Consider the following 14195-nt stretch of genomic DNA (forward strand, 5'->3'; position numbering starts at 1 on the left):
TCTCTACAAAGAGAGGACACATTTCACCCACCAGCACAAAATTTTGCCAGCGCCACTAGATGACATTGCCGAACAGGTAGCAGTTTTTTTGCACAGCAGGTGACGACACATTACGACAACAATTACTCCAGGGAAAGTTCGTAAAGCTCTTATCCAAGCAAGACCAAAGTGCATAAACAAAGCCAGAAGATAACATCCCTCCATGGCCAACGGAAAGAGGAGAGTTTGCTCAATGGTACGACACATTTCCAGAGTATCCACTGACCAGAACAAAATTCTGTGGCCTATGGATCGTGGGGTTTTAATGTCCCGAAGCAACTCAAGCTATGAGGGTGGCCGTAGTCGAGGGCTCCGGATTAATTTGGACCACCTGGGGCTTTTTAGCTAGCGCTGACATAGCACGGCACGCGGGCGTTTCTGTATTTCGCCTCTATCAAAATACGGCCGCTGCGGCCAGAATCGAACCAACGACCTTGGAATCAACTGCCGAACGATAAAACCCCTGAGCCCTCGCAGTGAGTCAGAACAAAAATTCTGGAGGGCACTTTGCTCTCACTAAAGTGCGATGAAACGAAAGCCTTTACCGCCTTTATTGCTGCCTTTACTGTGGTGATGACGTCATAGGTGACGTCATGCGCATACGCCGGCAGCTGCCAAGGTGGAGTTGGAGTGGCGGTCGGCACGCCATACACAGACTGTGGTAATGGTGTCATAGGTGATGTCACGTGCGTGCACAGTACATTTCCGGTTACGACATACTACGCCATGTTAACGACGTCATCAGTTTTTAATTAACTGACAGCTAAGGTGTGTCAATTAATTTCGTGTTACAACATACTACGCCATGTTGATGACGTCATCAGTTTGATTGACAGCTAGGGTGGGACAACTGCGGGCACACACGCCGGAGAGTCATGAGCCTATAAAGGCTTTCGCCTTAAAATTCTCGTAGTGGCACTAGATAACAACTGGCTCCACGCACGCACCGCCCTCTGCTGGACCTCTTCTTGTGACAGCAGGCTCTCGGGTTTCTTCGGGAAACGGGGCAGCGGCCTCCTCGCGTTGTCCTCACGGTAGCTGCGCCGGCGCTCGCGGTGCCGCTTGGTCGGCAAGGGGATGGACATGGCCGCACGGTACATCTGCAACTGCTGGTGCAGCTGTTGGAAGTGCTTGTAGCGCCGCCGGATGCTCCACTGGAAGTCGCCGTGCCGCAGCTCGATTACGTACCTGCACGCACACATAAACGCTGGTTAGTCAATGGCCAGCCTTTACGTACCTACACGAAGAGGGCTTAAGGCCTGTCTGACGCTTCGACGCCTCACCAGGTGGCGTTCTCATCCTGCTCATAAAGCTCTGGAAGCTTAAGACACCGAGGAATAATCTACTACTCCCACAGTCTCTTCTGATGATGATGATGATTATGACGCAATGGCATCTGTGGGCAAAGGGCGCCAAGGCAAAATGTTTTTTCGTCTACTCAAGATGGGGTCAAAGGCCTATTTCCCAAGCCTTTACCCCCAAAGAAGCCAGCACCAGGCCAGTGGGAAGCTCAATTGCGCAAACTATCACCGATAGGTACTCGGCAGCACTGGGGATCCAACCCCTCATTTTCAATATGCGAGGCGGATACTCAGACGACTAGAACCCAGCGTCTTCTAGACAATTAACCATAAGAAAGAGCATGCCTGGCCTTTCAGGTTTCGGATACCTCTCATTTCATTGCATGAAAGGTTTGGTTTGGTTTATTGGGGTTTAATGTCCCGGAGCGACTCAGGCTATGAGGGACGCCGTAGTGAAGGGCTCCGGAAATTTCGACCACCTGGGGCTCTTTAACGTGCACTGAACCCCTGTCCAGTGACTAAGAGACTGAGAAGATATCTCTACGCTTTATACCACTCAAGGCCTTGGATTTATAGGCGTCAGAACTTTAGAAAATAGTGAAAATTACGCTACAGAGACTTCGGAGAATGATGAGAACTACCTTCGACATGTGGTTTTATAAAAGTAGTGGTAAATATGGTGGTAGCAACGGTGGCATCAAATGAGCTTGTGTAGTGTAAGCAACACTTCAAGCTTTTCACTTCTCAGTGGCTGCGGTATGTCAGCAGCCGGAACGGCTAACCCCTTTACAATCCGTGCTTTATTTATTTATTTATTTATTTATTACAGTACCCACAGCGCCGTGAGGCATTACAGTGGGGGGGAAGACGACTCAAACACAGTCGAAAAAGCAAGAAATGCAGATAAAAAGAAGATAGGCAAGCAACTGAATTTACAATCAAACAAGCAGACAGGCAACACTTTCACAATCATTGAAGAAACAAGGGCTCAATTACAATGCATATTTCGCAGTGAGGAAAAAAAAACATCAGTGGAGGTAATGGTAGCAATATCATGGGGGAGTTTATTCCATTCTCGAATTGTTCGGGGGAAAAAGGACATCTTAAAGAAGTTCGTTTTACACCTGATCTCTTTAATTTTAAAGGCATGATCAAGACGCGGTGAGACATAATCGGGATGTCGCAAATAATGTTCCCTGTTAATACCAGTCTTATTGTGAAAGACACTGTGGAGAAATTTTAGTCTAAGAAGTTTCCTTCGCTGCTGGAGTGATTCCCTCCAAGGTCATTCTTTGCAGCGGAGACGCTAAAATTTCTGGAGTAGTTGGCATTAGCAAATCGCACGGCCAAGTTCTGGATCCTTTCAATCTTGTGAATATCTACCAGCAGCCAAGGGTCCCAGACACAACAAGCATATTCAAGTACTGGTCTAATGTTAGTTTTATACAGGAGCTCTTTGGCTTTAGGCGGTAAATTCTTCGCATTTCTGCGAAGAAAACCCAGCACTCTGGAAGCCTTGCTAGTAATGTAATCTATATGGTCACGCCAGGATAAATTTGCAGTAAAGAAAATACCAAGATATTTATGTTTGAACACTTTTGACAATGTTTCCGCGTTAATACTGTATGAAAAGTATAAATTTTCGCCCCTTATTCGCATTCCCTCAATGCAGGACAACCAAGCTGACCACATACATGTCTGGGTAACTTCCTTGCATTCGCTTCCTCTACTTTTCCTATTGAAAAATCTGATATGATTCCATATGTGCTTCGTATGAGTTCATATGTGTTAGATACGAGCTATATGTATCTCATATGAACTCGTAAGCAGCCCATACGAGTTATAAGTCAAGATGTGCCTTGTATATGGATACTTACCAGGTCTTTCGGGGAAGACTTTCAAACATTTTCAAAGATAGGCTTTGTAAAAATATGGCTTTTTCAGCACTGTGTTACCAGTGTTGGCAGACAGCGGAAAACCGGTGAACCGTCTAGTAGAGTTAGGCGCCTAGTTGCAATCAGAGATTTGTAGATGGTCATTACCAATAGCCATATCAGTGCTTAGAACTTCGAAAATTCCATTACCCTCGACGGTGTGACTCAACAAATTTTTTTTTTTTTTTTTACTAGTTATATGCGCTAGAAAGGTTGCTTTGTATGCTTTTCGAAAGCACATGCATTTTGGCACAATGCAGGCAAATTTTGTCGAGCCACAGCGCCAAGAATAATAGCGTTTTCGAAATTCAAAAACCTGATATCACTATGACAAATGACTGGATACAAATCTCTAATTGCAATTAGGCACCTAATTTTATTAGTTAAAATTAATCATTAAAAATTACTTAACCAGCGTACTACCTAAGATGATTCACCAGTTTTCTGGTGTCTGCCAACACTGGTAATACTGAGCTGAGAAAGCCATATTTCTACCTCAAAAAACCTATTTTTGAAAACTTTTGGAAGTCTTCCCTGAAACACATACAAGTTGATGTGTCACAAATGTGCCTCGTATGAACTCATATGGGCTGCATACATGTTCATATATGTCACGAATGTCTCGGATAAACATACCACATGTGCTGCATATGAGTTCACGAACACTGCAAATGCGTCTTGTATGGACTTATACGTAGCATACCTTGTCATTGCCATTGTCTTCCATTGTCTTCCCCAACAATCCTATATACGAGACACATATGACATGTATGACATATGTGGGTACGGATATGCATAGCATATGTAGACACATATGAGATACTCCGTAATCTCGTATGAACTAGGCACATATATAGAGATTTTTCGATAATGTTGTCTCGCTGAATCCACACCAATAACAAAACAGTGGGGCAGCTATAAAATTTGGTGGGTATACAAGCACAAGAAATATGGACAAACACTTCTAGTTCGCCAAGCTGCCACCACGCGCCGCGTGGTGCTGAGCACTCAAAATCGCAGCAGGAATTTCGAAAGTTCGCTACACCCCCCTGATTTTCTATGCTTGTAAGAAATAGTTGGTGGGACCTTCAAATACTTTATCGGTCAGATTTTGTAGCTATGAGGAAGAGTTAACCATAGAAATCACCATGTTCGCGGACAGTCACTCGGGACTCTAGTTTTCTCGAAATTACCAAGTTTAAAGTATCCTATGCGGTTTCATCATCATCATCATAATTTATTTTACCATTAAAGGCCTCTGTTGAGGCATTACATAAGGGGGGGGGGGGTTCCCCTACTGGCAGCCAATAGATGGCGCCAGTGGCCGATGTCTAGGAAAGTTGGGCATGGTGGGGTCTGAGCAGGACGCATGCTCACAGGTTGGGGTAGAGGATGTGTGTGCTGCTGTGGTCCCTCTCGATGGAGACAATCTTCACCTCGATGGGGCAGTCGGGTAGAGTGAGCAACCGGTTGGGTGTCAGCAGGCTGCAGCTGGGCTCGTGCACACGTGAAAAGGCGAAGCACGTTCCCCCGCGCGGCAACACTGCGAGAATTCGTCGCAAACTATGCGCTCACAGGCAATAATGCCGCACCCAACAATTCTGGACAAAAGCATTTTCGAAGGGGAAAGAATATATACTGCCAGTCATTCCATTATGCCTATTCTTTTTTACCACGCACAATAACCGAATGGAACGCTTTGCCATCAGAAATTGCCACAGAATCTGATCTAAATAAATTCCAACATCTTATGCACTCATGTTTCAACAACTAAAAAGGTATTTTTTTTTAGCGTTCTTTTCTTCCGCCTTGTCTTCTTTTCATTTTATATTTTTTGTTTTGTACTTTAGCGCACCTTTTCCAGTGTCGTCTTTTTCTTTTTCTAGCGGTGCTGTTATTTATGCTCAAATTTTGCTGTTATGTGCATTGTTGCGACCCTTTCTGTGAATGCCTATTTATGATTAATATTTTGTGATTTCTATTTTATTTTAGTGCAATATTTTTAACCTTATAACAATGCTTTGTACTTACTCCCCCCCCCCATGTAATACCCTCAAATGAGGGCCTTTGGGGGTATTTTGAATAAATAAATAAATAAATAATGCAATTTTTTCACATATCGTAAAGATTTCACTATAGCAGTATAGACACCTAATTTTGGTCGCATGCTTTCTTCTCTATAATGATGCAGAGACACTACTATGCATGATTAACCATGTTGTATTCACCTACGACAGCTAAATAATTTATAATCAAATTTTTCTGTCATGCTGCTTCGGTTTCAACAGCCGAACGATAGCTGTGACATCAACGAGAGGTTATAGGTCGTGTGAGGTGTGAAAAAAACTGATACATTCGCTGCTTCATCGTTTTAATTCCCTACAGTGCTGAAGCCAGCCTTCCTCAAGAGCTGGAATGACAACGCATGTAGAAGCACTAATTATATTGCAGTTTTTCATGTCTCATGTAACCTATAACCTCTCTTTGATTCATCACATATTTAGGGGAATCCCCCAAGGTGGAGTAGATTTGTAATAAGGGAGTAATTACTCATTGACGTCTACCCGAGCGCAGCCATACGGCCACAAAGGAAAGCTATACAGCTTTCACAGAAACTTCGTAGTTAAAGAAAAATTCGTCCTGGTCCGGGGTTCGAACCCGGGACCACCGCTACACCGGAGCAGTCGCTCTACCAATGGAGCTAACCGGGACGGCAAGCTTATGGTAGGGCGAGAGCGAATTGATCTATAACTCGAAGTGGGAACAGTGTTGATCACATATTTAGCTTTCCTTTGTGGCCGTATGGCTGCGCTCGGGTGGACGTCAATGAGTAATTACTCCCTTATTACTCTCTTTGATGTCACAGCAATCTTTCAGCTCTTGAAACCAAAACAATTATAAATTACAGTGGTCATAAGCAAATACCACGTAGTATTTCATGTAGAGTTGTGCCCCCTTTAATACTGACAACTCGATCTATGGATAATTACGATAATTCAATTATAAATTATTTACCGGTCGTAGGAGGATACCACGTAGTAGTCTGTCTATAATAATGCCTTACGCCTCATTACAAAGAAGAAAACACGCACCTAAAAGTTAGGTGTCCATATTCCTTAAACGTTTTTGCTATCGTCAAAAGAATCCCCCATTGCTTTTCTATGAAAGACTTTACTGCTCGATGTGAGTGATGGACAAACTTTAAAAGAAAGATTTTGCCATGCATCGGAAGAATGGACCACTACCTTCAATATTTTCACAACAGAACCTTACAATTTCACAATATTCAAATTTTTATCGAAGAATGTTGGAAATGAGTAGCCCACAGAAAGCTATCACAGCATGCAGAACGTGTGTACGAAATAGGGCATCTTTTAAATACCACTGAGCCTGGAAGATGCATGACAGTAAGAGCAAAAGACATTTTATAAAACTGTACACTTTAGCTGGTTCCTGCAGGTACCCCCAGATAAATTTGACTGCCTGGTATTCTTCAACACATACCACACTCCCAGTAAAGAGCCCTTTTGCTTTTCGCCTTCGTCACATTTCGGAGACCTTTCTTAGATGGTCTCTGAAGTTGTGCGCGCTTACCCTAGGCCCATTTAGACATGCACCCAGTGTGTGCGTATCAAGTGTCATACATCACAATCATGCACTGTTTCATAATAGCTCGGGTTCACTTTGACTCAATTTTGAATTCCGTTTCCTTTTAAGAACCAAAGAACAACCGGCAGTTAATAAGAAAGAAAACAAACAACATAAATAGACGCAGGTTTGTAACTTCGGAAGTTCGAGGTTCGCGCCTATTCGTGTCGTGTTTCTTTCTTGGTTTGCATTCATGTGTGAACTCTGAACTTCAGACTGCGACGAAGCATAAACCAACAATACTACGTGACAACTCTTTTCGGCAGTGAAAAGAAAGCTACAGGGGCACAGCACCTGTAACTGTGTCACTCTGCCAATAAATCGGCCGCAGGATGGCCACCTGCAACACAGCTTGCTACGCAGTTGCCTCGCTTCATCGCCAATGTAGCTGGCGCCATCTGTGGGAGCTGCACTTGCCTAAACAATTCATTAACATCAGAGAAACAAGCTTTTGCCGCGATTGTCTCATGTTTAAAATGTGCAGTTAGGTCATAAATATGCCTTAAATAACGAGTACTACCAATATGCTTTAAGTGGAAACTGTCAAGTTCAATCAGGGACTAATTAAGGTGTAAGCCTTTCTTGGCTCATGAGTGGCGTGGACGGAAGTTGTAAACGGAAGTTGTCCGCATGAACTGTCAATCATAAGTTGTATGGTAAATAAAATAAAATGTAGAATTTGATTAAGCAAGAGTTGATATGCAGCATGTATGTAATGAAATAAAAAAAACAAACAATGGAAAAATAAACAAAAGAAAAATAATAGAAAACAAATAAATATGAGTAAAAATGAAAACAGAAATAAAACTATAAAACAAGAAAATGCAAATAATCAAAAATAAAAGGAAATCAAAAATAAAAATGGAGGAAGAAAGAGGTCAGGGAAAGGCTTTCGCATTTCCGCTTTTAAGCAGCCAAGTGCAATTCTGTATTGTAGCGAAAGCTACATTGGCCACGAACTTGCGATTTCGTTGTAGCGGTGCTCCGGGGAAGCACAGAGACCAGCCTTGAGCCGTTGCCTAGCAACCGCCGCAGCTGGCGGACGCCGCGCGCTCGCCGCGCCATCTGGCATGACGTCACACCGCGCGCCTCGCCGCGGAGCCGCCGCCGTCATTTGGTATGACGTCACACCGCTTGCTTTCGCTACGTATATCCTGGCATAGCCGAGCTAATGGGTATCTGCTCCGCAGTCTGGGCCTCAGTTCTGAGAAAAGTTGTCACGAAGCATAGCCCCGGGGTCTCGGTGACGTCAGAGCGGTTCCTCCCCGGGTGCTCACCGTCCACACTGTCACCCCCTCCCTGGAGGGCGGCGTCCGTCCCGCCGCAGTCCAACAGCTCGGCCAGCGGGTCCACCTCGGGAGGCCGCAGTTCCTCGAAGTCCGGGTCCTCCTCTTCTTCCTCGTCGCCCGCGGAGGCCAGGGCGTCCTGGGACGTCGCCTCGGCCATCTTTTTCTTTCTCCTGCCGCCGCTTCCTCGGCGCTGCTGCTGCTTGGCGAGACCGCTCCTGCACGACGCAGACGGACACGAAATCAGGGGACAACTAGAGACGTAGACTTCTGGCAGACCGCTACACAGCCCTCCACTCCACGTTAAGAACTGGGCGAGGCGGCCCTGCAATCACCAGAAGGCACGGAAAGCAGAACACACTCTTCCCAACCTCGCCAGAAGCGAAGACTCACGACGACAGGTGTACCGACCCTGCTTGCGTACGAGTGCGCCCAAGTACCAGGCGCACCTGAATTGCGTAACAGATAACGTCATTGCCAAAAGCGCCAACTCCTCACTTCACAAATTCCCGTGGCTCAGGCCAGTCTGGATAACATTCTCATTAGCCAGGGAGATGAGATACTCCGACACGATACTCCACACACGATACTCCGACAGCGTTAACCCTGACCCAGGCACGACTGTAAATGGAAATAGGTTCTGCGACAAACTTTTATGTGCAAATTGGCAACACAGTAGGCTATGCGCTACGCCGTAGTTAAGCGGATTAATTTCACCCCGTGCAGAGAAGTCGATCTACTGCAGACGGTTTGTTCGGCCCGCCACTCTGTGTTCCGGATGTCGAGAAGGGGAAAACAAGGGTCATGGGACATAACGAGAAGAACGGTATCGTACTTGTCCAATGCCCCCACCCTCCAGTATTTGTGCCTGTGTAGCGGGTCTGTATACAGCCCCGCTAGCAACTTCGTGCTCCGAATGGGTGGAGGAAAGCTCCCCTCGCATTGAAGAGATGTCTAGCTTTTGGGACGAACTATAGGAGCCCCATTGAAAAGCGCGGAACCAAACTCTCAGAACTTTTCGAAAGGGCGGTACGCTACGTGTGACAGGATCACGGTGAAAATTAACCGTTCGCGCGTAATCTGCCAGAAGAAAAACATACAAATACAAACTCTTTCTGGCATCCCGCAAAATAAGCGAAATTAATGAGCGATAAGTTAAGAACGGCACCTTTTGGACTCCCTTAAAGCAAGCCAAGGGTCGGAACCGCCAAGGTTCTAAGGCCTTTAGAGCCATTCTTCTAGGCTGGTGATACGTGCGCTGCTATGCGTCGAAACCACACAATTAGTAGGGCACGGAACCAGAACCGCTGCCCACTATACATACGTATTTACCAAAAGTACAGAGCCCAAAGGACTTCACTCCGGACCACGTTGTGTGGCTCGTTATGCACCTCTAGAGCTGGTAATCGACTGCCCCTCCAAGACAGACATACACTATTGCTAAACAAACCCCACTGCACAGAAGGATTTGTTTATTAGCTAGTTGGTGGTTCATGATGCAAGGGAACTAAAGCCGACAAATAATCGCCGCACAGCAAAGGACGTACACAAGGCTGACTAACAACTGAGCTTTATTGAAGCAATGACAGGCACATAATATAGTACATAGTGTAAAGAGGGAGAGGAGGCTAACAAGTTCACGGTAACAGTAACAAGCTCAGTTGTTGTGTACGTGTCTCCTTTACTGGGTGGCGATTATTTGTCGGCTGCAGTTCCCTTGCCCACTAAACGGCTTATAGTAGGATACAACTTAAAAAAAACAGCAGTTGCTAACACTGGGCCGCGCTCCGCGGCGTCCTGTATTACTCCGCTGGCCAATCGAAAAAGTAAATGAAACCAGTTTTTTAATGTTTGACTATATCAAACACTGCACGTAACAAAATTCTAGTGCTCATAACTTTTTTCTTGTGCTAAGCTTCTTGTTTACGTAACAAGAAACTCTTAAGCAGTGCACTATTTTTTCGTCGTGGAGGAATTCTGTGCGCGGAGGATGAATGTGGGCGGAGCTTCACTGCAGACTTAAGTTGTATCCGACTATAGAAGCAAACCTCAATGGGCTCTAAACTTTTCACAAAGCTGTATTTGTGGGCACAAAATGAACTCCTAACCCTTACAAAAATTTCCTTAGACAGTTTATGCACTGTCCATATACTTTTGTCTATGAAGTCTATAGACTGTCCACAGACAAATCCTAGAAAATAGTCAATAGGCAACAGAAATACTATAAACAGTCTATAGAGAGTCAATAGACTTATGGCCATGCACTTTCAGTAGAGTTTCTTTTGATAGACAGTCCATATAGACTACGAATAGACAAAAGAAATTATCTATGGGAAAGCAATTGAGTCTATAAAATTGGGTTTATGGGTTTTTACGCACGCGAGTCTATGAAGTCTGCAGACTGTCTATAAACAACTTTTATAAGGGAAACCGTCCCCACAAGGAAGGAACCCTGTACTTTCATCGTTCACGGTTTTACGCAGTAATGAGGGTATATTTACGAAAAAAGGGAAAACCACTGCCATGACCTCTTTCCTAGCATAACTCGCTTTCGCCGCGCCGAAGACAGCACGAGCGCGCCAGTCCACACACACCTAACACACAAATGCGGTTGCGAATGCGGTTCACAGAAAGCTCGCCGCCGCATCGGCGGCTCTCGGGGCAAAGGGGCGCCCGACAGTCTGGCAACCACCTCCTCATTTTCCACCAGCCGTATTTCTAGCAGCGAGCGCACGGTCGTAATACAAAACGGCGAAGGCGACGCGCTAATATGGCCAGAGCTCCACCGCCGCGGAGTTTGAAAGGCGCCAACGGCCCGGCGCCCGCCCCGAAAGAGCATTTAGGCCACTGCGCAGTGGCAATAATGGGCCGGCGGCTGGCAGTGAAACGGGCTCTCGGGGAGAGCCCAGCTGGGCGGTAACGACACTTTAAGTGACGGCCTGCAGATCTATACTGATTCGGACTGCGAGTTGGACGGCCGCCGACCCTTACGCTGGTACCAAAAGAGCAAGCTGGGAAGTGTGCTAGGTGAAAATCGCCCTCGAGGTAATAAACAGAAAAAAGCAGAATACTGGAGTTCTGAGCGATGTTTACAGGCTAGCAGGATCATGAGAATCGGCCGACGCCATTGGCTGGGAGAGGGTCCTTTGACGGGAAAAAACCCCTGCGTTCCCGAGCTGTGTCCACTACATCCCTTTCGTCATTGCAATTGCAATGCGCGATTGCAGTGCGTATTGCAATTCCTACCGTCAGCGGTGAGTTCAAAAAAAAAGGAGGGAGCCGGGACGTTTAATCCGATTTAAATTAGAGAAATCGGAGGCACAGGCCAATAATTCGAAGTTTCTAAGAATGCTCGGAACGTGCAGGCCGAATTCCCGTGATAGAAAGCCGAGTTCAGATTCTTCTTTAGTGCACCTTCAATGCTATCGCGTTCATACCACGTGACAGCGTGCTCCGTCCGCCCGAATGCGCTGCGATTATTGCACTCTCAACCGGGGCTTGATAAAGCGCGACCAGCTTCGCGTCTTTAGCACTGCCCTCAATAGCTGTTGGCATAGAGTTTCTTAATATAAGTAGACGGAAAGCTGGCGGCACTAGAGACCCAGGAAGGCCAGGAAGACGAGTTGATTTATTGGCTATTGCTGGGCATAAAACGTGGATTCAGCCGTAACAAACGACTCTTCTCGAGGCAAACCTCGAAGAAATGCTATGAAAGTTTCCATGCCAGTCTAACACCGAACTTTCATTTGCGTTAAATTTACTGAAGGGATTAAAAACGCATGTCGAAATCACTTAATCCGAGCACGGAACAGAGTATCATACATCATGTGCAACGCTGTCAAAGCTAACGGTCTTGTTTGCGCTGCCTACATCCGCGATCGAATAATAGTGCATCCTTTGAGGCGAGCGAAAAATAAATGATTTGCCTGTAGGCTTTATGTTCCATGATACATTCGTCATGAGCTTGATTAAATGTGCTCTTATTGCTGCCGATAGGCTGTCGCTTTCTCATTTCTTGAACCACTCGGGCACAAAACAAGCGCGGAGTATCACGCCTCTTTATTATTCTATGCGGACTACTTATGTAGCTTTCACAGCGTTGCACCTGAATGTATTAAGCGGAGTATAACAATTTCAACGTACAATCCACTCTTTCGGCCAAGCACTCTCCAAGCCAATCACGAAACCTCGTTTTCAATAAGAGAGTAAATTCTCACTAGCATCCACCCAAGCGCAGCCATACGGCTACAAAGGAAAGCTATACAGCTTTCTCAGAAACTTCGCACTCGAAGAAAAATTCCTTCTGGTCCGTGGTTCGAACCCGGGACCAACGCTTCACCGTGGCAGTCGCTCTACCAACTGCGCTAAACGGGACGGCAAGCTTATGGTACGGCGAGAGCGAACTGATCAATAGGGCCCGGAAATTTAGGCATTTGCCTAGACATGCCTATAAATGCCTAAACGGGGGATTTTTGCACTTGCCTGCCTTTTTGTCATTTTTTGGGAAATACTACCTATTTAACCGCACTTTTTGCCTATAAACGCCTAAACCCGGCACTTCGGTCCTCGGTGCCGTTTTTTGAATTTTGAGACATCGGTCTATGTATGGTGAAAGGCGTGCGCCGATGCACGCACAAAAGGCGCGGGTCTCGCCGAACGTTTTTCTCGAATTGTAATTTGAACGTAGTGTAACGAAGTGTTTATCTCGAAGTGTAGCAAGAGGCGCGTTTGGAAAGAGACCTGACATACATTAGCGCAAACTTCTCAGCAATGACGGAAAGGATGACAAAGTTGGAAAAGGCTGTACTCTCAGTAAATGAATCGTTGAAGGTTGTGGCAGAAGTACCAGCAGCACTTCGGGGACTGGAAGGAAAGAGCCTTTACTGCTTCTAGGCGGAGACGATATGGCCACGTCACCTGAAGCCCTAAGACTTTATCAACTCTCATGTTTTAGGTTCGCGCCACAAAGTTCATGTGATGTCAGAAGAAGCCTTTTACAGTACAAAGCTATGCTTAGCGAAAACCGAAGGAGCTTCAAGTTCAAAAACCTCAAAATGCGCTTTATTGCTTCAATTGAGGACTGCGTACGCTCCTTGCTTGACTTACAAATCATCTACTTATGAGTAAATAGTATTATTCAAAGCGCCTATTTTGGCTTTATAGCGCCTATTTCAATATTTTTTAGAGCCTAGATGCCTGCCTATTTGGGGGTTCTTTCGCGCCTAAATTTCCGGGCCCTACCAGTGATCAATAACTCGAAGTGGGAGCAGTGTTGGTCAACTCCGGTCAATTTGACCAACCTCGTTTTCCCGGCATTCTCGTGGCGGATGACGTGCTCCTTAAAAGAAACTCGCATAGACGGTGGCGCCCTCTGGTAGTATTTAGAAACCCTAAGGCTGCTAGTTCCGACGTAAGCACCAACGGCTGCCGAAGGCGTGCTCTTTCGGCAAGGAGGGTGTGTCCGTGGAAATGCCGTCGCCCAACACGCCCGTGAAGGAATGCCTCGCGTAGTAGTCGGAATTCGCTGCCTCGAGAGTTTGTGTAAGCGTGCGAGCGAAAATGTTTACGCTTCACTCGGCACGCACCTCCCTTGCGCAAGCAGGACGCGCGCCGACGCCGATGTGAAGTCGCTCGTCGCGGGCAGATGCATCGAGCTTCCTCTACGCGCTGCCCAGAGGGGCTGCTTCACTCAACAGCGCCGGCTTCGCTCCCTTATAAAAATGGTCTATGGATATAGGCCTTCCTATAGGTATTTATTTTTGTCTATTCATAGTCTACGGACTGCCCACAGACAAAAGTCTACTAGAGTGTATGGCCATAAATCTATAGATTGTACATAGCAATTGTATTTCCTATAAACTACATATTCTCTAAGATTTGTCTATAGCGAGTATATAGACTTTATAGACAAATCTATGACAGTCTATATAGACTGTCTAAAATTTTTTTTTCAAAGGACTGAGCCCGACTAGGGATGAAGCGACAGC

General features: G+C 45.9%; 1 protein-coding gene across 1 annotated transcript in view; it reads right to left on the bottom strand.

Moving 5' to 3' along the window:
* Pld (Phospholipase D) overlaps nt 1-14195 on the bottom strand; it is a 108275-nt gene that overhangs the window by 34662 nt on the left and 59418 nt on the right. The window contains exons 2-4 of the mRNA XM_089561477.1: nt 8200-8426; nt 4652-4817; nt 987-1227 (exon numbers count right to left, since the gene is read on the bottom strand). Of these exons, the coding sequence (XP_089417603.1) occupies nt 987-1227; nt 4652-4817; nt 8200-8368 (576 nt within the window). The 5' untranslated portion in view covers nt 8369-8426. The remainder of the gene's footprint in view (nt 1-986; nt 1228-4651; nt 4818-8199; nt 8427-14195) is intronic.

Source organism: Amblyomma mixtum, chromosome 9, assembly GCF_055824585.1.
Source record: "Amblyomma mixtum isolate Tamu chromosome 9, ASM5582458v1, whole genome shotgun sequence".
Lineage (NCBI taxonomy): Eukaryota > Metazoa > Arthropoda > Arachnida > Ixodida > Ixodidae > Amblyomma > Amblyomma mixtum.